Source organism: Nannospalax galili, unplaced genomic scaffold (assembly GCF_000622305.1).
Source record: "Nannospalax galili isolate Female #2095 unplaced genomic scaffold, S.galili_v1.0 scaffold1488, whole genome shotgun sequence".
NCBI lineage: Eukaryota > Metazoa > Chordata > Mammalia > Rodentia > Spalacidae > Nannospalax > Nannospalax galili.
In genome coordinates, this window is record NW_008358859.1 from 674,389 (window position 1) to 699,301 (window position 24,913).

Consider the following 24,913-nt stretch of genomic DNA (forward strand, 5'->3'; position numbering starts at 1 on the left):
ATATATACTGTGTTGGATAGCTTTAGGGTCAACTTAACACACCTAGGTTGAGGGAGCCTCAATTGGGGAATTGCCTCTATTGGCCTGTGGCCATGTCTGTGGGGCATTTTCTCGATTGTTGAGTGATATGGGAGGACCCAGTCCACTGTGGGTGGTGCTATCCCTGGGCAGGTGGGTCTGTGTTGGATAAGAGAGCAGGCTGAACAGGGACCAGGGGAGCAAGCCAGTAAGCAGCGTTCCTCCATGGCCTGTGTTCCAGCTCCTGACTCCAGGTTCCTGCCCTGAGTTTTTTCCTTGGGCTCCTGGATAAACTGTGACCCAGGAGATGTAAGATAAAATAAACCCTTTCCTCCCCAAGTTGGTAGTGGTCAGAGTATTTTGTCACAGCAATGAAGAACAAACCAGAACAGAAATACATACACACATATATATACCTGACAAACCTAACATAACAACACAGCCTGGAAGTAAAACCTAACATTGTGAGGAAAACAGTGACTCCTCAATCACAGTGAGATTTTTCATACAAAGTTTCTCAGAAAGTGACTGATCACAGCAAACTAAATACCAGTAGAAAGATAAAAAGCCTTAGTAACATAATTAACAAGCCTTATCTAAGAACCTGAAGCATGCGTTAAGAACTCACACTCAACATTTAGAGAACAGGCAGGCATCCTTTTCCAGCACTCACCAGCATCTACAAACTCCGCCCATATTAAGCCAAAAGGCAGATTTTAGTATCAGACTGGTGTTTTCAAAGGAGAATGCAATTGCATTAGAACCCCATCATCAAAACACAGCCCAAGAACCCCCAAACTCTGCATGGAAGGAAGAGTTTAAGTCCTGTGTAGAGACACGATCTCTTGCCCGTCCCACTGGCTGGGGTCTGTGGTAGTGGGACACAGCCACGCACAGCAAGTGCTCAGGCAGGGGACACAGTGGAGCTTGGTCCACCACCTGCCCAGGGCCGCAAAGGCTTTGCAGAGGCTGCGCGCCACGCTAAGAAAGCTCTACCTTTTGACAGCTGCTCAGGGGAGGTCTGGGCCTTCTCCACCTCGTCCAGCTTTTCCTCTCGAGCTCTGTCCTTGTTATCCGAGTTCTGATGTTTGTCCTCACCCTCCACTCTGTCCAGGGCAGTTGGCAGAGCCTAGGAAGGACAGGCTAGGTGGCTGCAGGACCCGGGCCTCAGCAGGAATGGAGGGCAGGGAATGAATGTGTACTAGGCCAGAAGCCCTCAGCCCACCTGTCACCACTTGCTCCCCTCCTTCTCCCTTGGATCCAGAAACTGGAACAAGGAACCAGGAGGCCTGGGTTCTACCAGGCTGGGCCAGGCCAACCTCCACCCACACTTGCCACAGGCTGAGCCACCAGCAACTTCTGTACCTGGATTTCCAGGGATTTCTTTGGCTTCTGCAAGCCTGGCTCCTTCTCATCCAGGTAGCCCGACTGGGCTTCCAATTTGTCTGCAGTATTAAGGAAAAGAGGTGAGATGGGTGGGCTTGGATAAGGTGAGGGACAGAGGGTAGGGAAGGGGATGCCAGAAGGAAGAGAGGCCTGGCCATGGTGGAGCATTGAGTAGGATTCCAGGGAATACCAGAGTGCCTGGGCCAAGCCTCCAACTTGGGCCCAGTAAGGTCAGAGCAGGGCCTGTCAGGGTAGAGGAGCACACAGTTTCAGCTGCCCTCTAGAAGCAGGGTGGGGGCGGGGAGCCAGGACACCTCCAACTTTGGGGCTACTGACTAGTCATGTGCCTCTGAACTGATGAGTCTCCTCTACACTAAACCAGATGCTGGTGACTCATGAGCCTCTGAGGACTCCTGAGAGGTGGGTACCATCACAGCCTACATCACGCATGGGAAACATACGTTCACATGGTTTCTGCGCCCAAAGTCAGGGTGGAGACAGGAAGCAAGCTGAAGTTTGACCCCCTCCAAAGGACTGATGCCAAGAAGGGTCACAAAGACATCACTGGAAGAGCTGTGCTCCATCTACCACCTGGGTATGTACCCCAGGTATGACACCCAACAAACCCATGAATCACCAAATCATCCAATCACAGATGGACAAAGGCTGGGGATTTTAGTGTGCAAGACAGAAACAGGAGGATGGCCACAAGTTCAAGGCCAACCTGGGCTACATAGTTCCTTGATAGCTTGGGCTACAGAGTGAGACCTGCCTCAAAATAGAAATAGGTAAAGGATCTGAAAAGACAGTCCTTCAAAAGGATATAAAAGTAACAAAGATGTTCAATGTGCACAATCCTCAGGGAAATACAAATCCAAACCACCCCGAGCCTATACAGCACATTCCTTCATTAGGGGACCTGTCAGATACAGTGGTGAGGACGTGGGGAGGTGGAGCCCTCAGACATTACTGAAAGGATGTAAAATGGGACGGACGCCTCTAGAAAATGGTCTGGAAACTCTTAAAAGAATAAGCAGAGTTGAGGAGCAGCTCAGTGGCAGAGCACTTGTCTAGTCTGCACGAGGCCCTGGGTTCTAGGCTTAATACCACTAAAAAAAAAAGAATTTTTTTAAAAAGATTAAGCAACTTGGGACATGCTAAGTAGAGAATGTGCTTTCTGACCAAGCACGTGATCTGAATTCAGATCCCCACCATCCACATGGTGACATGTGCCCTCAATGGTTAGCTCCGGGTTCAGTGAGAGAGCTCGGTCTCAAAAAAATAAAGTGGAAGGCCAGGTACAGTGGTTTACATCTTTAAAATCAGTATCCAGGAAGCAGAGGCAGGAGGATCTCTGTGAGTTCCAGGCCAGCCAGGGCTGTGTAGACAAACCCTGTCTCAGAAATATAAACCAGGATCTAGAGAGATGGCTCGCCATGAAGAGCACCTGCTGCTCCTGCAGAGGACTTGAGTTTGGTTCCCAGCACCCACATGGCAGCTAACAACCATCCTTACTGCAATTCTAGGGGATCAGATGCCCTATTCTCATCTCTGGGGGCATTGTATGCATATGATATATATATTCAGACAAAGCACTCATAACACATAAAATACAAGCGAGGAAGACACCTTATATTGGCCTCCACACAGGGAGCACACGTGTGTACACATGTGCACATGCACACACACACATGCACACATACACAGAGTTAAGCAGTCACCGTATGATCCAGCAAGCCATTCCTAAGTATGTGCCCAAGAAAACTGAAAACCCACATCCACACAAGCACATGTGCACAGACACTCACTACAGCATTAGTCCAAGAGTCCCAACGTAGAAACAACCCAGACATGCATCAAGGGATGAATGGGCACACAATGAGCCCAATCCATGCAAGAGACATTCCTCAGCCACACAGAGGCCTGAAGGACTGACAGGATGCCTGGTGACAGGAACCACCATGGTGCCTGACTCGACTTCCTGCACCCAACAGAGCCAGTCCACAGGGACAGGGAGCAGATTAGAGATGGTCTGGGGCTCTGAGGGGAAATAAGAAGGGGCTGCTGATGAAGGAACGTGGTTTTTTAAGGGACGATAGAAATTTTCTTGCACCGACAGCAAAAATGGCAGAAGAGCCAGTGAATGGAGCAGGAGCCACTGGCCAGTGCACTTTAGAAGAGTGGATGGTGAGCCAGGTGTGGTGATGCACACCTTTAATTCCAGCACTTGGGAGGCAGAGGCAGGCGGATCTCCATGAGTTCAAGGCCTGCTGGTCTACATAGGGAGTTCCAGGACAACTGGGGCTACAGGGGCTACAGAGAGACCCTGTCTCAAAAAGACCAAAAAAAAAAAAAAGAGTGGATGGTACTGGCCAGCACACTTTAGAAGAGTGGATGGTACAGTAGGCATGTGGATAAAATCGCAAAGCTGTTACTAAAATGAAAAGGCCCCGGGGAAGCTTTTGCGGGCAGATGTTTTCTGGAGGAGACCCCACCATGTGCATTACACAGAGGACTCGGGGCTACTGTGGTCCCCTAATCCACATGCCCTCCCCTGGCACTCCCCAAGCTCAGACCTGGCAGACCCAGCGGGGCCAGTGGGAGCTGTGCAGGGCTGGCAGGTACAGGTGTGTTGGGGTCCGAAGAGATCACCTCGCCTGGCTTCTTGCCCTCTGGCCCCTCAGGGACCAGGTCTGGAGTACTGTATTTCCCATTGACGTGCTCGAACTCCTGAACCTGGGGCAGTCAGGGAAGCAGGGAGGATGGTGGTCACCACTCAGCCTTAAGGAGCCCCGGGGCAGCCCACAAGACTTGGAGTGCTGCAGAGTGTTGGGGTGCAAGGTTAGCCAGGACAGATGCACTTCTGACTCAAACTCCCCTACCAGTGAACCCACTCTTCTGCCCTCCACCCCCCAACCCTCTCACTGTAAAGCTTCCAGGTTATCCGTTTGGTCTGTCTCTGACCTGGGTAGCTGTGTGGCCTCAGCCAGACACTTGCCCTTTGGTGCTGATCCCCCAGAGGCAGTGCCAAGATCACATGACAGCCAGAAGGCCAGTACAGGCCTACTCACCCACCTTCTTCCTAACCAGCGACATGACCCCGATACGGGTGAGCACGTGCTGCCTGGACAGGCCTTCTCGAGGTACACCGTCAGCGAAGGTCTCCGCACCGTCTGCCCCCGGCTCACACAGGTGCCGCATGAAGAGGGACACATAGGCTCTGGGGTAGGGGGGACTGGGGCTCAGGGAGTGAGGGAAGGTTGACATAACCCCTCAGGGACCTCTTGGATGGAATCCTCTACCACAGCTTGCTTCGAAACCAAGCCTTCTGGGGTCAGACCCCTGGAAAGGACAGAGGGGCCTCCCTGGCAGGGGATTCCCCTCAGATGGCCCTGACTCTGGATGGTCCAGTTTTTTCTCACTGCCCTTAGGGGATGAGGCAGGGGCTAAACACTGGTAGCCAGTGTTCTCTATAAATCAGCTCTGCACAAAACACTGCGCCCAAAGATCTGATGACCACAAACTCCCCAGGCACCCTTGGCCAGGCGGGAGAGAACAGTGTCCACTGCCTAGAGGGCCTGTCCCCAGGGGAGGGAGGCTACACCCTCCTTGACCACTACCTTGCTTGGTCCCTTTACCTGAACTCCTTCTCACTTTTCCCACGAAGGTCTCGCACCAGCCAGTGGGAATTGAAGGCGTCCTGGGGGGGCATACCCCAGCGCATGATGGCGTTCAGAAAAGCTTTCCGCTGGCGGGCGTTGAAACCCAGCACCTGGGCATGGTGGAGAAGCGGTGTGATCCCAGGTTAGAGGGGGTGGGCACAGATTTCAAGACAAGGGAAGGAAGACAAGAGGAGCCTGAACCCAGACGGTCCCTCCCAACTTCACCTCTACGTGGCCTGTGAGCCTGGGCAAGTCCCAGATCCTCCTTCACACCCCAGGGGTGACAGGGAACGGGGCTGGGAGAGATTAGGGTGCAGGAGGGCCCCACCTCAATGTTGCCCCCAACTCGAGCCAGAAGAGGCGGCAGGGGTTTGTCCCTGTCACTCTTCAACTGCCTCCTGGATTGTCGCCGTCCACCTAGGGAATAGTCCACCACACACCCTCAGCCTGGAGTGCATGGGGTTCCACCGGCATGCTCCAGGACAGCATAGCCTCAGGACATCCCCCCACAGCTCCTCTGGGGTTGCCCAGCGCAGTCCCACTTGGCCATCACTCCCAAGTACACTGGTCCTCCCAAGCACAGTGTGGCCGCACAGGTCCTGACACTCACTCTGCCCTTCTGGTCTCTCCTCAAAGTCTTCGTCCTCATCCTCAGAGCCGATGGAATATTCAGACTGGTTATCTGAGAGCTCATCCTGCCACTCTGTAAGCAGCCAACAGAGGGACACAGCAAGGAGTGATACAAGCAGAGGCCTGCCCCAGCCTCACACACCCAGGGCCAGGCCAAACCCCTCCACCCCAGTGGAAGAACACACGGCAACCATAGCTATCAGGTACTCCCAGAAACTCAGCTGATAATCCCAGTGTTACTGTGGAATTACATCATGACTGTCCCCTTTACAGCTGAAAAGACTCAAGGAGGCTCGCCCATGCCCACACCCACACTTAGAGGCTATGAGGCCGCTAGACTGAGAGCCATCTCATCTCCCCAAATCCAGGCACCCCACCCCTGTCAGCAGCCTGGCCACCCCACCTCCCACCCCACCCCCCATGCAGCACCTGCTCTCCACACCCCCACTGGCCAGGGCCGTGCACAGGAACGCCTCTGCTCACCACACGCACCCTGGTCCTCCTGGGAGGCGTCGTTGTAGTTGACCTGCTTGCGGATGCGCTTGCCTTTGCCCAGGTTGCGGGCCAGGTCCTCCTGCTGCTGCTCATAGTGATGACGTAGCAGCTTTTCCCAATAGTCAGGGTCCACGTTCTCCTCCTGCTTAATCACCTCCCGCTCTACCTCTTCCTGGGGACGCAGGTGCAGGGGTTAGCCAGACACACCCAGGTCCCTCTGCCACACCTCACCCACCCTCCCAGAACCGTGGAGCAAGTGGAAGGGCCCACCTACTCCAGGAAGCCCTCTCTGATCACTCCAGCTTCTGCTGGTCTTCCTCTCTGCTCCTCCCTCCCTCCCTCAATCCACCGCACATGTATGTCCTGGGCTTGCACAGGAACTGGGGTACCCCAGCATCTGCCCTTAGAGGCTCCTAGTTTTAAAGGCACATATAACTATCAAGGAGCATGGTGTGGTGGGAGCTGGGCGGACGTGGAGGCACCACAGGGAAAGACTACAAGTTCTGGGGACAAATTGGGGTTTACGGGGTACAGGAGGGCAATGGGGTTGAATGTTCTGGAACAAGACAGGAAAAGAGAATAACCCAGAGCTGGAGGGTGGGGCCTCAAGGGGCAGTGTGGCCACAGGGGTGGGGCCACGGGCACTCAAAAACCTTACCACTCCGTCCTCCTCGCGCACCACGTACTGCGCCACCTTGAAGGAGCTCAGGTATTCGTTCATGTTCTGAAGTTCCGTGTCATCCGTCGCGTCCTGGTTCCGATCCAGCAGCTTGGAGATGGCCGCATCGTCATAGTGGATCACACTGCTGTCTTCCACATCTTTGCTGTCACCTGAGGGGTGGGCAGGGTACAGTGTGTGGACACAGACAAAGCCCAGGTCCAGCCTCAGGACCAGCTGCCAACACCGGCCCTTCCACTGGGACGAAGGGGTTATGACTAGGCAAGGGAGCTGCAGCAGAACACGGGCAGATGTGATAGCCCCCTCCCCACCCACCCCCCACAGCCCACAGTGGACTGCCCCCCTCCCTCCCACACACTCCCCATAGCCCACAGTGGACAGGCAAAGTGGGAGCTGCGGGGGAGGCAAAGAAACTCCTTGCCCAGGATCAGCCAGCTGGCCAGAGGAAGAGCTGGGAGCGGACTTTGGGTGGCCCTCTACCTGGTGGGGTGCTGCCATGTTTTTTCTTTGCGCTGGCAGCCAGGGCACCCCCCTTGGAGGACTGTACATCAGGGATGGGTGTGGCAGGCCTCTGGCCCTGGGACATCATGCCTGGAGGGCAGAAGAGGAAGGACAGTGGTGCTGGGGAGCAGAAGCTGCAGGGCTGGGCAGCAGACAGAGATGCTGCCCTAGCCCAGTCTGGAAAGAGTCACAGGCTGGAGAAGAGGAAGGGCGTGCACAGGAAGGGGCCCTGGAGGTCTCAGCAGGGCCACCTCAAACCCGTGCCACGCTCCCAGGAAAGGCCACCTCAGTGCTCCTGTGGAAGGGCAACCTACCTTCGACGTCATCCTTGAAGAGTTCCTCGGTGCCGAACTTAAGGATGTCATCCAACTCCTGCTTGGTCATGGAGCCCGACTTAGAGCCCAGGCCAGGCCGCACCACCAGGTGGGTCAGCATCATCTTGCGTTTGGCCACTTGAGTGATGCGCTCCTCCACGGAGGCCCGTGTCACGAAGCGGTAGATCATCACCTTCTTGTTCTGCCCAATGCGGTGGGCACGGCTGAAGGCCTGGGGGAGATGGCGGCTCAGTACCCGGGGCTTGGCTCAGGGCTCTGTGCCACAGCTGGGTGCACCGGGGAGGGGTGTACATGTGAGCCCACGATCGTGCAAGAGGCTGCCTGGCCACATGGAAAAGTGCACATGTAGCCAGCAGTGTAGCTGTGCCCATTTCCTTGGGTGGCCAGCATCACTGTGGCCTGATGGTCAGCCTGTTTTGAAGTGAAAATATGTCTTGACAGATAGAAGGAAGTGTGCCCACAGGCATACAAGAGTATGGCCAATGTCCTGCACACTCAATGCAAGTGAAGTCACATGGGACACCAATGATGGATTCACAGGAAGGTGGGCTTGACCTCACTGTGAGCGATAACGGAGCAGCAAAACCAGGCACCGGAAACACACAGCCAGCCCTGAAGACAGCAGAGAGAATGCCCCAACTGAGCACTGCCCTGGAGAACGTGCCTGAGACTGCACTGCATCCCTATGTGATGTGGCCCTGGTGTGACAGTGCATATCACTGTGATGTGTGCCCCAAGAGTGTGTTGTTAATGTGTGTGTGTGTGCGTGCGTGCGTGTGTGCCCTGCCCCAGAGTGAGGTGAACCGAGTGACACTGGGTAGCTCTACTCCCACAGTCCCCTGCCAGCTCCATCCTCCCTTGCCATCCCCTCCTCCTTCTCTTCCTCTCTCCCACCTCCAGCAGGACCCCACTCTATGCTCCTCATCCCCACCAAAACTGGCACCCCTGTGGGTGCTGTGACTCCCTCATCCCACCTCCTTCCTTGACCATGGTCCTGAAGGGGATGGGACTGACCAGCTCATTTGCCTTCTCTGAGCCAATCTGTTCCTCTGAGGGGAAGGAGGAGCTGGAGGGACAGGACAAAGCCTCCCCTCTCCTCCCAGGCCCCTTCGAGGGCCTGAGGCTCCACAGCAGAGCCACAGAACCAGGGGGTTGGTGCAGGGGATAACAGAGAGAAAGGGTGGAGTTCTGAGGCCACCAGTCGGAGCTGGGGTGCAGACCTGGATGTCATTGTGAGGGTTCCAGTCCGAGTCATAGATGATAACGGTGTCTGCTGTGGCCAGGTTGATGCCCAGCCCACCAGCGCGTGTTGAGAGCAGGAAGCAGAACTGCTGAGCCCCAGGAGCTGAGTAGGCAGAAGTGAGGGGTTAGTGGGCACACCTGGACGGGGGACAAGGGTGGGGCACACCTGGACGGGGGACAAGCGGACAGCAGAAAGCAAGGCAGGAGGGGAGGTCACAGGTGAGAACCTTAGCTACAGGTTCCTGGCAGGTCGTGACCCAAGATGGACGGCCACGCCATGCCTGCTCTCAGAGGCTAGAGGATCCCTGCTGGACAGGTTGTAGCCTTGCTGGTGCTGAGCCCTGGCTCAGTGGAAGGGAGTCAAAATGAGGAAACTGTCAAAACCCAGATGGGCTTAGGTAGCATCAACAGCGGAGGTCCAGGGAGTCAGCCAGACCCTCACACCAACCTTATTTGATGACAAGTAACATTTCCCTTCCCAGCCTGCCTTCTTGTCCATTTCTAACTCTGCTCAGAGAGGGTGTTAACTGCTGAGCCTCCTAGAACCCCAACAGAGAGTAAGGTTTAAAGTCCCAGAGGGTGAGTTTAAAGCTAAGAGAATGAGCCAGGCACGGTGGCACATGCCTTTAGCAGGCAGATCTCTGTGAGTTCAAGGCCAGCCTGGTCTACATAGTGAGTTCCAGGCCAGCTGGGGTTACAGGGAGACCCTGTCTCAAAAAGGAAAAAAAAAAAAAACTAAGACAATGGCCAGGCATGGTGGCACACATGTAATCCCAGCCCTAGGAGACTGAGGCAGGAGGATCATGAATTAGGGGCCAACCTTGGCTATATAGTAAGACCTTGTCTCAAGAAAATAACTGGTGCGGCTTAAGTTTACAAAGCAGCTTAAGAAGCATTGGCAGTTGGGTAGTCTGGCTAAGCTCCCTGGAGACACAGGGTCCCCTCCAGAACCTGGAGGGGTGGGTACCATTGAATCTGTCGATGGCCTCTTGACGGAGGCCCCCAGTGATGCCCCCGTCGATCCGCTCATACTTGTAACCCTCGTATTCTAGGAAGTCCTCCAAGAGGTCCAACATTTTCGTCATCTGCAAGAGAGAAAATTCACGAGGGGCTGTCATAGAGGCAGGAGCCAACCGGGCAGTCAGTCCGTCCTCCACAACAATCCCCAGACACAAGCCTCCCATACTCAGTCACAGCTGCATAAATGGAGCTCCAGCCCCTCTGCCTGCGTTCAAGGCTCTGCAGGTCTAGTGCTTCGTCCCCCACCCTAACCACTCGACTCCTCGCAGAGCCCACCCCTTACTGCCTGGAGAGCTCAGCCCTCACCTCCTTATGATTTATTCCCAATGTTACTTCTCACAAGAACGTAGCCCTCTATTCCCCTCCTGTCCTTCACATAGTTTAACTGGGTACGGAACTGTCGGGAGACCCTTCTTCTAAGTACAGGGATTCTGTCATTACCCTCTGCCATTTGTCACCACAGTAAGTCTGAGGATAGTCTGATTCTCTCCTCCAAAGGTTTTAGGTCTGAAGTGCTGCGCGTCATCGCCTGGTGCCTAGGGGTTGGCCTACTGATTTGGACTTTGTTGGTCCTTCCACGGTGCCCTTCGGGTCTGAGAACTCTTGTCTTTCTCCAAGTCTACAAACGCATCAAATCCTGCCTTTCACAAGCTCCCGATGTTTCCTCTGCAGCTGCTGTCGGTCCCTCCTGAGACACCCACCACACTCCTTCACGTGTCTCTCTCTCTGTGCTGCATCCTGGGAAGTTCCTCAACCTCAGGGTCCAATTCCTCAGTACTCTTTTCTTTTTAAAAAGTTTTTTTTTTTTTCATTTCTGTTTTTAGTGTATGAATGTTTTGCCTGCATGTATGTAAATGCACACATGTGCTTGCAAAGCCTGTAAAGGCCAGAAGAGGGTGTCTGATCCCCTGGAACTGGAATTACTGACAGATGTTAACAACCATGTGGGTGCTGGGAACTGAACCCAAGATCTCTGCAAGAGCAGCCAGAGCTCCTAACCACTGAGCCGTCTCTCCAGTCCTCATCAGTGTTCTTTCCAACCTAGTCTGTGAAAATGTTTTTTCAATGGCTAAACTCCTCTGCGTTTTAAAAAAAGAATTATTTTGTTACTTATGTGTATGTGTGTGTCTATATGCAAGTGTATGCACATGGATAAAGGTGCCCAGGAAGGCCTGGAGAGGGTGTAGAGGGTGTCACATCCCCTGGAACTACTGTTAGAGGTAGTTATTAGTTTCCTGACATGGGTGCTGGGAACCAAACTCCAATCCTCTCACAAGTAACACATACTTTTGACCGCTGAGCCATCTCTCCAGGCCCCCCACCCCGTATTCTTATTGTTAGTTTTTATTCTGTCCCTTTCTGTTGTGTCTAATTAATATATGGGTGATAATTGATCCATTACTGGGCGGGGTTGTCTAGCTGTAGCTCCAGATGGCCTGGAACTTGCCATGTAGACCAGGCTGGCCTCCATCTCACAGATTCACCTGCTCTGCCTGCCAAGTGCTGGTATTAAAGGTGTGGGCCACCATGCCTGGCTCCATTACTTTTGAAAACCCAAAACGTGCTTCTGGTCTTTTTCAGGTCAGTCTATGGTCTCCTGGTCTGGGTTCTCTGGGTTTGTAAGCTCAATTTGAATGGGTGGGCTGGGTCCCTGTTGCCTCCCTTGGTGCTTTTCTACTGTGGTGCAGTTTTCTTGAGCTCCCACAGCCTCTACCCAATCCCATGTTTTGTGCTATAAGTGATGTCATTGTAGAATGTGGATCCAACCCCCCAGCTACCTAGCCGCAGCTATGATCACAGGCCTGGTCTGCCTCCCCAGGACTTCTGCAGCCACTGTCTGCTCAGGTTGCCGCCAGAGGCTACAGGCACCAGAAACTCCGTGCACCAAACATTTGTGCACAGAGGAGCAGAATCCCAGACTCACATTGAGCAGTGACCTGGCTCGGTCTGAACCCCAACCCCCCAAGCAAGTACTTCTAGCCCTAGGATCCTTCCGTGCCCGTCACTCTAGCCTTCAACACAGAGCCGACCACCAAGTCAGGCAACTGTATCCTGAGCTGTCTTCTCCCCCACACTGGGTAATTTGAGGGAAGGACCTCTGCCACTCCTCTCTGCACCCAAGGACTTAACACCAAACCAGACGTGACAAGCAAAGGGCAAGGGAAGGGGCAGACAACTGGAGGAGGGCGCACAGAGAGCAATGCCAAGTGGACCGTGAGGATCAAGCACATAGACGGGCTCCTGGAGCTGCCCCTCCTCCCGGCTCAACTTCAGGACCCTTCCTAACAAGCAGCAGGGTAAGAAGAGGCTGCACAGAAGAGGGGGCCATCACACCAGCCTGGACACACAAGCTAGAGGGGCAGATGTGGGGAGACGAGGTGGGGGAAGATGCTGGTCTCTATAGCAACCAGGCCCCGTCTCCGGGAACTTGGTACTCCACTGTCGTACCACAGTTCATGGGAATGGACAACAAACCCATGTGGCTACGGCCTGGAGCTTTCAGCGCAGGGGCAGGACAAGTTGGCTCCTCTGCAGGTATGAGCTGACTCCCAGGTGCCCACCTGGGAGAAGATCAGCACACGGTGCCCTTCATCCCGCAGCTTCTTCAGCATCTTCTGCAGCAGCATAAGCTTCCCCGAAGATTTGACCAGGGAGCTGCCATCGTAGGAGCCATTAGGCAGGACGGGGGCCTCCTGTGAGAACGGAGGAGGGCTTTGGTGGGCTCCCCTTCTGCTTTGGCACCAAAGAGACTGTAAGGATGGACAAGGGCCTCGCCACCTGCCTACCTGCCCTGCTGAACACAAAACTCAAATGGAGGCAGACTCAATAGCGTGTGCCACACAGAGCCTGGCTCCAGGCACGTGCTCCTAAGCAGCAAAGACCCACCAGCACTGCCACGGCCTCGTTCCTTGGCTAACACCAAAATGATGCTCAGAGGCCTTCCAAAGGAAACTGGCCTGGTCACTGTGGTCACTGAAAGGTGCGTCCACCAGGACCAGCCTAGCTCAACCAAAAGGTAGATCCCAGGGAGTTCCTGAGCCACACAGTCCCTAGAAGGACCCAAAGTTGCCCAAGGTGAGGTCACCCCAGCATAGTCACCTCGCCCAGCTCTGCAATGAGGGGATATGTGATGACAGAGGATGTGAGTTAGAACCCAAAGGGCAGTGATGGGGTGCTAGTGACAGCTGATGCCCACCGAGAACCCAGACCTCCAGCTCTCTGTGAACTTTCTCCTCTGAACCTCTCCACAGCATTTCCAGAAAAAGGTCACTACTGCCTCACTTGACAAAGGTAAGTGTGAGGCCCAGTGAAGATTCCAGCACAGGACTAGGTGGATCCTGGGGTCCAGCACCTCCCTCGCTGCTACAGCTCAGACTCGCTCTAGGATAGACTTCCTTAGGGATGAAGTGCAGCTGGGCCGGCCCTCAGACCTCCTTGGAGGCCCAGCGCTGAGGCTGGAGAGTCTTTGAGGTCACAGGGAAGAGGTTGGGAAAAGACCTGGCTAAGCAGGGGACACAGGCAACTTCCCGAAATTCCTCCCAGCACGGCAGGGACAGGAGGGAGAGGTACATCACCTCCAGGTCATCCTCAGAGAGGAACAGAGGACCGTGGGCCAAAGCACTTCACCATGGGCACCTTCCACAGGCGCCACTGGGAACCCACCAAAGTAGCCAGGTGCTACTACACAGAGAGCAGACCACGGCCACCATAAGGATCCTACTAAGGCAGCCACTGGGAGCTGCCAGGATGGTCATATGGAAACTGTAACAGGAGCCAGAGGGAACAGCAGCCACAGGGACCTGCCAGGATGGCCACCAGGCACCCACCACAGCAGCCACAGGGACCTGCCAGGATGGCCGCAGGGCACCAACCACAGCGGCCACGGGGACCTGCCAGGATGGCCACAGAGCACCCACCACAGCAGCCACGGGGACCTGCCAGGATGGCCACAGAGCACCCACCACAGCGACCACGGGGACCTGCCAGGATGGCCACAGAGCACCCACCACAGCGACCACGGGGACCTGCCAGGATGGCCACAGAGCACCCACCACAGCGACCACGGGGACCTGCCAGGATGGCCACAGGGCACCCACCACAGCGGCCACGGGGACCTGCCAGGATGGCCGCCGGGCACTCACCACAGCAGCCACGGGGAAGAGGTAGGGGTGGTTGCAGCATTTCTTCAGGTCCATCATGATGTTGAGCAGCGACACCTGGTTTCCGCCCCCCTTGGAGTTGAGCGCCTCAAAGTTCCGTGTGAGGATGAACTTGTAGTACTTCCTACAGTAAGGCATGGGGTAAGGTCAGCTGGAGGCTCCAGGTCTGACAAGACTCCTCAGAGGTAGGCTCTGTCTTCAGGGAGGCCAGTTGTCACAGCCAGGCACCACGTGCAGAATGGCCCCGGCAGCTTCCCACAGGGAGGAAGCCACCAGCAATTTAACGAGAGACATTGGCAGAACTCACACACACACACACACACACACACACACACACACACACACACACGCACAGCCTGACTCTGACAGGGAAGGAGATGTAGATGTGAGCAAGGCTCTGTCCTGCCCACCCCAGGAAGTGGTCGGGACAGACTGGTGAGGACTGCTGGAGAGGGTGGCTCAGGAGACATGCCCAGGAGATGGGCTGGCTGCTGTTGGACAGCTGAGTCCCACCACTCACTTCTGCATCTGGCTCAGCTCCACGCGGACAATGAGCTCCGTCTTAGCCGGCATGTTCTTGAACACGTCAGCCTTGAGTCTCCGGAGCATGTGTGGCCCCAGCAAATCATGCAGCTTCTTGATCTGGTCTTCCTTGGAGATGTCGGCAAACTCCTCCAGGAAGCCCTCCAGATTGCTGCAATAAAGAGCTGGGATAAGCAGCAGAAGTAGAGGACCAGGGCAGGCCGCAGTCCTCTACGGAGGAAGCCAGAACTAAAGTAGAGGAGGTGGAAGACGGAGGACCAACCAGCACGGACTAGCGGTTGGTGAGTCAGAGAGCCTTGGCATTGCCCCGAGTTTCCATCTAAGCCTGTGTTGCTACACATCATGCAGGATTCCTGTCGACCATCATACCACCCAGAACACGGGTTCCCAGGGACAATGACCCAGATCACAGACAAGGAGACAAGACTGAGGCTGATGGGACCCGGTGTTACTCCACCCAGCATGCTACAACCTGCCCTGGAATCATCATCCCCACCCACCCCGATTCTGAGGTGAACTGAGGTAGGTGGAGATGAAAAGGTCAAGGACACAGGGCTCCATCTCCATCCCCCCCAGCTCTGGCCCGTTTACCATCACTCGTGGGTCACTTGGGTACCAATGGGAAAAGGAACGAGCCAGGGATGGGGCAGGGAGGCAGACAACCCAGGAAGTGTCCCAGGGCCTTCTGGGATCGTCTCAGTGCAGGCAAAAGCTGTACCCCTCCCCCACAGGGGACACGGCCCACATTCCCATTTTACTGGTGAAGAAACTAAGGTCCACAAGCATCTATCTCAGAGCAGAAGATGCTGCCACATCTTCATAGGGCTCCAGCCCATCACCGCTCCTGCCAGGCCAGAGGACTCACTTGAACCTCTCTGGAGTCAGGAAGTTGAGGAGATGGAAGAGCTCCTCCAGGTTGTTCTGCAGGGGGGTCCCTGTCAGCAGCAGCTTATAGTCGATCTTGTAGCTGTTCAGGACCCTAAAGAACTTTAGAGAGGAGAGGTGGGATGTCAGGAAGTACAGAGCAGCTCCCACCCAGGGCGAGCCAACTCCACGACCAGCACTGCCTACCTTGGACTGGTTGTTCTTGAGCCGGTGGGCCTCGTCCACCACGAGGCAGGCCCACTCGATGGAGCCCAGGATAGCCTGGTCAATGGTGATGAGCTCGTAGGAGGTGAGCAGGACATGGAATTTGATCTGCACTTCTTTCTGGGGGGGAGGGACCAACATGTCGGGGGAGGCAGCATGGTAGAGCAGGATCAAAAGTGTAGGGAACACCCAGCACTCGGGAGGCAGAGGCAGGTGGATCTCTGAGTACGAGGCCATCACTGGTCTACACAGTGAGTTCCAGGCCATCTGGGGCTACAAGCTCAGGATTCAGGGTCTCTCATTTCTGCCATTCTGTGGACTCCAGTCTAGCTGGCCTGCAAGTTTCCAAGTTCTCCTGACTCTGCCTCCCATCTCGCCCTAGGAGTGTTGGGTTTACGTGGGTTTACGTGGGTTCCAGGGATGGAGCTCAGGTTGTCAGGGTTTACACGGGTTTATGTGGGTTCCAGGGATGGAGCTCAGGTTGTCAGGGTTTACATGGGTTTACATGGGTTCCAGGGATGGAGCTCAGGTTGTCAGGGTTTACACGGGTTTATGTGGGTTCCAGGGATGGAGCTCAAGCTGTCAGGCTTGCACAGCAAGCACTTTTACCTGCTGAGCCGTCTCACTCGACCTAGTGTGGATATTTTATAAGTGCAACTTGCCATCTCCCTGCCCCTAGGAGCCCCCGGGTCACAGACTGCCCTATGATAAGATCCCCTGGGGATCTAAGGCGCAGTAAGAACCAGAGGCCCTGCCCAGTGTTTACTGACTTACGGTCCTCTCTATAGCTCTGCAAACTGGGTCTGTTGGCTCCAGTCCACTGAGCATACTGACACACAGCTGGTGTACTGGGGTAAATACTGCCCTCCCCCACCCCCATCTCTTCCTGTCTACCTGGACATTTTTTTGGAAACAGGATCATGGGGAAAGCGGTTCTTGGATTAAACCTGGGTTGATGATGTCATTACATCAGCAATGGGAAATGTCACAGAATCATCACACTATTGGCCTGCTCCAGGCTGGGTACGACAGGTCCACGTGCTGCCCAGGAATGGAGATGCACTCACTTTCATACGGAACACCTTCTTCCCACTCCGAATGGCATTGTCCTCGAAGGAGAACTCATTCTCACGGATCACAGAGCGGCTCTCCTTGTCCCCCGTATAGGTGACAACATAAAAGTCAGGTGCCCACATCTCAAACTCGCGCTCCCAGTTGATGATGGTGGACAGGGGTGCGCTGACCAGGTAGGGCCCCTTGGAGTGGCCCTGTAGAGAGAACCTGAGGCGGTGAGGCTGGCTGCCCAGGGTAGGCACCGACCCCTCACCTGCCCAGCACCCTCCTGCCCGCCTGCCTGCCCACCTCCTTATACAGGGAGTAAAGGAACACAATGGTCTGCACTGTCTTGCCCAGACCCATCTCATCAGCCAGGATGGTATCAGTGCCTTGGGCCCAGGAGAAGCGGAGCCAGTTGAGGCCCTCCAGCTGGTACGGATGCAGCGTGCCACCTGTGGAGTCGATGTACCACGGCTGCTTGTCGAACTTGACTGTGGGCTGTGGGAGAGGGTAGCACAGGTTAGACTCACCATGGATCCTGGACCACCAGACTCAGCCCTTCAGGCCTTTGCAGACCCTGTTCTTTCCCTCTTAGAACTGCCCTTCCTCTATGGTTCCTTCACATTTCTTCAAGTCCCCCCTAGAATGCCTCTCCTTCCAAGACACCCTGACCCCCAGCCTCACATTCGTGCTCCCACAATGTCCACACCTGGTGGGCCTGTACTTCTATCAGGAATATTCTCCCAAGAGTCGGATTCTCTGCCCTGAGTTCAGGTTGTCATGACTTCATTGGTTGGTCCTGTTCCCTGCTTCCTCCAGACCCTGGGCAGGGCCAGGACTAAGGACACTGACTCAATATTGTACATGAACGATGTGTCTAGAAACACTCTCAGCTCTCAACACCTGCCTGAAGAGCTGGCCCCACTTACCCCAGTACATACCCTGGACCCCTTTTGTCCTGCACTCCAGGCCATCTTCCCAAATAGGTCCTCCCAGTGGTCTGCACCTATGAACCTCTGCCTACCAACTGACTCCCTGCACTCTGTGTCCCCACCATGGGCCTTGGTCTTTTTGTTTTTTGAGATGGGGACTCATGTAGTTATCTGGCCTCAAACTCACTATATGGCTAAGGATGATCCTAAACTTCTGCTCCTCCTGCCTCTACCTCTTAAGTGCTGAGATTAAAGGCCTCCACCACCACACTCAGTTTATCTGGTGTTGGGGATTGAACCCAGGGCCTTGTACATGCTAGGCAAGAAGCCTACAAAATAAGCTACATTCCCAGTCCAAGGCAGGCATCTTAAAACAAGCTCAAGGTAGCAGAGCAGTGAGGGGTTGTTCTCACTGGTCTCTGGGGAACCAGTGTTCATTTTCTAAGCGAATCACCCCAGGTGTTCACGTAGATAAGACTGGTGTGTAATCAGCAGGAGAGCTTTGTGCTGTGGGTGGGCTCTTCCCACTGGCCCATTTAGTGTGGCTGAGTATGTCTGGTCACAAGGGCCCTGGGGAAGAGGCCTTGGGACTGGACCGTCCTCCGCTGGCACTGGGGTGGGAAACCTGGTGACCCACTGGCTCCTTCTGTGCTCACATCCACAATGGGTGTATCCGGTGGCTTTTCCTGTTTATCATCCTTCAGCTTCTTGCCCTTCTTGACCAGCCTCTTGGGCAGCCTGGCATCCTCTCCCAACATCAGCTCTCTGGGGAGGGGCATCAGATGCAAGTAAGCAAAGCTCGAGCCAGGAGGGGGCCTTGAGATCGGCACCCAGCGGCCAGCCCCACCAGCCCACCTGTGGCCCCAGTAGGCCTGCTTCAGGTTGTCGTAGTAGGGGATATCAATGTCGTCAACCTCCCAAGTGCACTGGTCATAGGGCAGATCCTTCCATTTCATCAGGTAGTGCATCTCCCCCTTCTTGTCAAAGCTACAACACACAGAACAGAGGATGGGGGAGGTCAGGTCGCAGGCACAGTGGCCACAGTGTCAGTCCCATGAGATGCAGACTCGCTTGTGACCACAGCCTCCTAGGATGGCTGGGCCAGAGGAGGACACCGGGGGAAGGGCTCCAGAGAGGTGTAGCGGCTTGCCCAATGCCACACAGCTTGTGAGAGGGGCTGAAGTTGCATAGGAAGTGGCAGAGTCCCACAGAGAGGGACACTGAAAGGCCAAACTAACAGAGGAGGTAGGAAAGAACATCCAGGGTCATTCCCAGCCTCGGCTGCAGGGGTGAGTCCTACCCTGCCATGGTGTCTGGACACAAGAATAAATGCTGTAAATCTCTCCCTTGTCCATAAACTTCATTTTCTTTTCTTTTTTTTCGGTCTTTTTGAGACAGGGCCTCCCTGTAGCCCCAGCTGTCCTGGAACTCACTATGTAGATCAGGCTGGCCTAGAACTCACAGAGATCCACCTGCCTCTGTCTCCCAAGTGCTGGGATTAAAGGCACGTGCCACCACGCCCAGCCCATAAACTTCATTTTCTAACCTAAAAATGTCAAAGCCCTTTAGCAGTATCCATCCAGGGTGAGGATCCTGCCCTTACCACGCAGGCAACAAATGCGAACTGGAACAGCCTCTTCCAAGGATGCCCAGGGACCAAGCCTAGCAGTGGCCACTGGAAGGGTCCTCAAGGTCTCCCGCTCAGTCTAAGTGAACTGAGCAGCCAGGTCAGGGGAGCCCGGCAAGGCCAGGGAACCATGGCACCCCTAAATCCCAGTGTGCAGGCAAACAGATGGGGGAGCTATGGCTACAGCTGGCCTGGGGACCACAATGAGCAAATCCAGTCACCACAAAAACCAGAGGCTTTTTTTCAACAAATAATCAATTGTTATGCAGACTCAGAGATTCACCTGCTCCACTCTGGGGTACCAGAGGAAATTACTCTTTATGAATAGAGAAAAAAGGTGGCGGCCAATCCAAGGCACAGCTCAGGAACCTTCTGGGGTCTGGAAATGGGCTGGGTACTTCACAATCAGTCCGTGAAGGCCACCCCAGCAAGGCCTTGGCAAATCCCGTCAGCCTCACAACAGTTCATTTTACACAAGGAAAACAGGCCCAGAGGCCCATGGCCACAGAGGTGGTTAATCTCTGCACCCAACAACCGCCTGAGAGGTCCTGCAGTCAGGGACACAGAGGGTGAAGGTCACCCATCCTATGCCCTAGAAGGCGGAGCTGTGAACAGGTGGGAAGCTCAGGGTTCTGAGGGGCTACCATGTAACAGGTACTCAGGGTCCTTCCCCAAGGCCCTCCTGGCAGTCACCACCTATCTCCCAGCACCTGAGCCCCAAAATCAGCAGGAACTCCCACCACCCACCACATGGAAGCCAGCTCCTCAAGCCTACACCCTCTTCCGGGCCTCCTTGCTTTGGCTTCTCTGATCACGAAGCCACTTGGGAATGTCCAGGCTTCAATGAAGACGGAGCCTGGGAGTTAAGAACTCTGGCTAAGAAATCTCCACTACTGCCAAAGGACTCTCGGTTCAATTCCAGTCCGGCCAGTTCAGCCGTGTGATTTCAGGCAGGTAACCCAACCCTGCCAAGTGTATCCTTTTTTTTTTATTTTTTTTTAATATTTTACTATTTTTATTTTATGTGTGTGAGTGTATTGCCTGCATGTATGTAAGTGCACCCATGTCATCCAATGCTCATAGAGGTAAGAAGAGGGCATGAGATTCCCCTGGAACTGGAGTTTAGGACAGTTCATAGATGCCATGTGGGTGCTGGGAATCAGACCGCAGTCCTCTGCAAGAGCAGTCAGTGCTCTTAACCACTGAGCCATCTCTCCAGCTCCTATTTATTTTATTTTTACATGTGTGAGTGTTTTGCCTGTATGTATGTAAGTGCACTCCTGTTATGCAATGCCCGCAGAGGTCAGAAGGAGGAGTCAGATTCCCCTGGAACTGGAGTCACAGGTAGTTGTTAGCAGCCATGTGGGTACTGGGAATCGAACCCCGGACCTCCTCAGGAGCAGCCAGTGCTCTTAACCACTGAGCTGTCTCTCCAACCCTCTCCACCAAGTGTATTCTTGAATGTGCCTCTTGGGATAGTTAACACTTACTGACCCTCATATCTTACACCCACTTTGGATCTCAGAATCATCCCACTGACCTCAAGCCCTGACTTAGAAGGCGTCTAGGACAGCAAGGGTCCCATCTCACTGAGGTCCTGCTCATGCAAGGTTCACAGCTATTCACCACGTTTCCCTATCGGTATGACTCTGGAACCACCCTACCATGATGAGAACATGTGAGTGTGAGGATGAACGACTGTTCAGCCAGCCACCATCTCGGCAATGAGGGGTCTTCACCCTGTCCCCAGCCCCACTGCACCCATACCCCAACTGACAGTGTCCTTTGTCCTGGCCCAGCCTGTTGGGGTGCCACCATCCACCCCTCACCTGTGGTTCAAGATGCGGTGGATCATCATCCACTCGGGCTTGATGCCGTAGCGGTAGAAACGCTCCTCCATCTTGGCATAGAGAGGGTCCTTGCTCTTCCTCTTCTCGCTCTTACCGTCCTCGTCGCCAGAGCCGTAGTCAAAGGGCGGTGGCTCACCCATGTCATTCTTTCTCTGGTAGTTTCGGTACATCACAGTGTGATACAGCTCCAGCTGTTCACCGAAAACACAGACATTAAGGGAGAGAGATGGGCTACACCCCTCATTCCCCAACCCCGCTCTCCAGCCCTGTTCCAGGAGGGGCCAGCCTCCTCCAAAGCTGATTCCCCAACTCTCACCCATGCCCTTCCTTCCCTGGGAGGCTGGACAGCACACATCAACCCATTCTCAACTACCCAGGAGGGCCCAGGCTCACATCAGGCCAAGCCCAACACAGTCATCCTGCCCCGGGCGCCTCACCTGCAGCTCCTTCACCCAGGAGCAGTGCCAGTAGGAGAGCCCAGCCCACTTGACAAAGAACTCTCTCTCAGGAATGCCCTCCAGAGCCTTGGGTGGGGGCATGCCTGGCTCCACCTCTGGTCCTGACAGCCCCACCATGAAGGAGGCCGGGGGTTCAGTCCACCTCCAGTGTAGGATCCTCTGGACTTTGCCCTTCAGTGGGGGACACTGTGGACAGAGAACAGTCCCCAAGTTCAGGGGTAAGTCACAAGGCCCTACCCTGGCGTTCCCATGACAGTAGACTGTCACACAGGCTCCCAAGCCACAACAGTGCCACGGGGACTCTAGCATCTCCTCCATCCTCAGATACCCACGCACGCTGTGCATGCAGGAGATGGGAAATGGGGCTTGTGAGTCCAGTGGGCCCTCTGTACTTGACAGTAAGCTTCCTCGGCACCTGGCATGCTGAGCCAGGGTAGGTGAGCCAAACAGGAGGAGAAAATAAGACCCATTCAACAAGGTGAAACAGAGCAGGGAGCAGAGCCCAAGACTATGGACTCCTCCATCTGTGGGTCCACCAACTGCCCATGCCCTGCTTGGAGCCCTAAGAACACATCACATCATATCCTGATCCTCGAGCACCCACAGGACAGCAATCCTGCCTGACACTTATTGCCACTTCCTTCATTCCCAGTAGGGCTGTGCATCTGAGCTGGCTTGAGACAGAGAGGCTAAGTCTTCCTCAGCACCTGCACACACTCAGGCCTTTAGGGACACTGGGATTCTAGGTTGCTGCTTGCTGGCACACCAGCACTTGTGCACTGAGTACACAGCCACGAGATGGTCTGGTATGGCCCTGACCCTCACAAGGGGCAGTTCTGAGCCCTAGCTGGACTGGAGTAGGATGACAATTTAGGGGATGGCTCTGAAGAGGAGGGCAGGTCTCAGTAAGCTCTGCTACCACCTGCCCATGTACCAAACATGTCACTTGGGCCTGTCTCCTCATCTGTAAAACGGGCCTCCCTTCCTCCACCTCACAGGACTGTTGGTGTCAATCCACATGTAAAGGCTGTGTACTGCATTGCACACACTCCAGAGCCAATAATGCTTTGGACTCTGGAAATCAAAGGGTAAAGAAGACAAAGCAGGATGGAGAGGCAGGGCAAGTCTCCATGGACTCTGGGGGTGTGGAAGGGGAGACCTCCTTCTCAGGCCACAGGCAACCCTGCCAAGCCTCCTGCAGGAAAATCCGGAAGGAGCTAGGTTCTACCCCAGAGAGGGAGGTCTCGCAGGACAGCAAAGAAGGCTGCACCTCCAAGGGGACTCCCCAGGACACACACACGAACAGGCAGACACACAGTCCAAACGCACACATAAAACAGAAGGCCCAGGCAGCCCATCCCAGAACCTGGGAGACGGGATCCAGCAATGGGGTGGGCATGGCGGGGGGTACTCCACACATGGCACCTTCAATTGCCTACAGTGACTGGGGTCAAGGGATGGAGACGCGGGGGAAGAGTGCTCCCCTTCCTTGCAAAACCTGATGCTCCAGCCTGTGGAACTTTCACTGTCCCTGCCTGGGAACACCAGGTCCATGGTGGCTGGGGCACCTGGGTCTGAACCCCCATTTTCTCACTGATGAGGATTTGGGTGGAGCTCATTGGTGAGGGCTTGCCTGGCACGTACCAGCTCCTGGGTTTCATTCCCAAGCAATCCCCAAATAATTAATTTTGAAAGTAAATTAAGAGATTGGGTTATAGAACCGGACATGGTGCCACACCCCTTTAGTCCCAGCACTTGGGAGGCAGAGGCAGGCAGATCTCTGTGAGTTCAAGGCCAGCCTGGTCTACATAGTGAGTTACATGCCATCTAAGGTTACACGGAGACCCTGTCCCAAAAAGACCAAAAAAAAGAGAGAATGAGAGAGAGAAAGAGAGAGAGAGAGAGAGAGAGAGAGAGAGAGATACTGCAAAAAAAAAATATTGAATGAAACTAGCAAAAAGCCTGACATTTCCATAGGCTGAAAGACTGCAATGCGTGCCAAGCTCTTTGGGCAGAGTAAATTCCCAATAAACAGTGGCTGTGACATCAGGTCTAAGGGGAGTCAGAAGGCGGCTGGCAGGGTGCAGGGGAGGACCCAGGATGGGCAGCATGGGCAGCGTGGGCGGGGCCTGGCTGTCTGGGGGTGGCGCGGGGCATTAACACTCACAGTACAGCGCGGGCAGAGCCATTCACCGTTTGGGATCTCAGGCAGAGGCGGGTTGAGGCAGTGCAGGTGATAGGAGGAGGGGCAGGCATCGCAGCAGAGGAGCTCCCCGCCATCCTTGCACACGCGGCAGAACTCCATGTGGTCATCCTCCTCCTCCTCACAGCCGCCCTCCTCCTCCTCGTCGTCATCGTCCTTGGGCTCCCACTGGATTCCCTCCTTCTCCTGGAGGGGAGGGGTCCAGGTGGAGGCAGCCAGGGTGGGATTCCCGCCCCCCCACCACACCCCGGGCCCCCAGGCACTGCACGATCCCCAGGCTGCCGGCCCACCCTCCCCTAGCCAGGGCTTACACAGTGTGGGCAGCTCCACTTGCCCTCCGGAGCTTTCTCCAGCTCTGGGTCCAGACAGACGAGGTGGTAGGCCCGAGGGCAGGTGTCACACAGAATGATCTCCCCGCCCTGCTGGCACACCTCACAGTAGTCCTGGTGGTCTGTCTCATAGCCATCGCCATCATCAACTGAGGTGTGGAGACAGGCAGTGATGGAGGTCAGCCATACACCACCATCTCCACTAGTCCAATACAGACTGGCACACAGTAGGTTGCTTATATAATGCCAAATGGAAGGGTGGGTGGGTGACAGGATGGGTGGTTGGACCAATGGGGTGAACAGATATTGGGGGATGGCTGTCAAGGGTAAAGGTGGGTAGAAGATAGAAAATATGAGAAGGGCTGGGTGTGGTGGTGCAAGCCTTTAATCCTGACACTTGGGAGATAGTAAGTTCGAAGCCAGCCTGGTCTACTTAGAGGGTTCCGGGTCAGCCAGGGCAACATAGTGAGACCCTGTCTCAAAACAGGGTAAGAAGGAAGGAAAGATAGAAAAAATAGACAGATAGGGCTGGAGAGATGGCTCAGTGCTTATAGAGCACTAGCTGCTCTTGCAGAGGACCGAGGTTTGATTCCCAGCACCCACATGGTGGTTAACGACCATCTGTAACTCCGCTTCCAGGAGATCTGTCATCTTCTTCTGACCTCCACGGGCATTGCACGACATGGGTGCACTTACAT

The 24,913-nt window shown here is 54.9% G+C and overlaps 1 protein-coding gene across 2 annotated transcripts in view; it reads right to left on the minus strand.

The window, feature by feature from the left end:
• Chd5 (chromodomain helicase DNA binding protein 5) overlaps positions 1–24,913 on the minus strand; it is a gene marked incomplete at its 5' end in the record, with an annotated part of 47,617 nt that overhangs the window by 9,053 nt on the left and 13,651 nt on the right. Inside the window, 26 exon segments of one of the 2 annotated variants that reach the window (XM_008822406.1) lie at positions 1,015–1,147; positions 1,384–1,463; positions 3,981–4,140; positions 4,480–4,624; positions 5,043–5,176; positions 5,395–5,483; positions 5,677–5,769; positions 6,189–6,363; positions 6,850–7,022; positions 7,351–7,461; positions 7,686–7,917; positions 8,927–9,051; positions 9,916–10,033; positions 12,530–12,661; positions 14,111–14,252; positions 14,649–14,822; positions 15,537–15,658; positions 15,743–15,880; positions 16,828–17,028; positions 17,123–17,314; positions 18,405–18,513; positions 18,604–18,735; positions 21,205–21,416; positions 21,663–21,869; positions 23,851–24,072; positions 24,198–24,364. In XM_008822406.1, coding sequence (XP_008820628.1) covers positions 1,015–1,147; positions 1,384–1,463; positions 3,981–4,140; positions 4,480–4,624; positions 5,043–5,176; positions 5,395–5,483; positions 5,677–5,769; positions 6,189–6,363; positions 6,850–7,022; positions 7,351–7,461; positions 7,686–7,917; positions 8,927–9,051; positions 9,916–10,033; positions 12,530–12,661; positions 14,111–14,252; positions 14,649–14,822; positions 15,537–15,658; positions 15,743–15,880; positions 16,828–17,028; positions 17,123–17,314; positions 18,405–18,513; positions 18,604–18,735; positions 21,205–21,416; positions 21,663–21,869; positions 23,851–24,072; positions 24,198–24,364 — 3,918 coding nt within the window. 2 annotated transcript variants of the gene reach the window in all.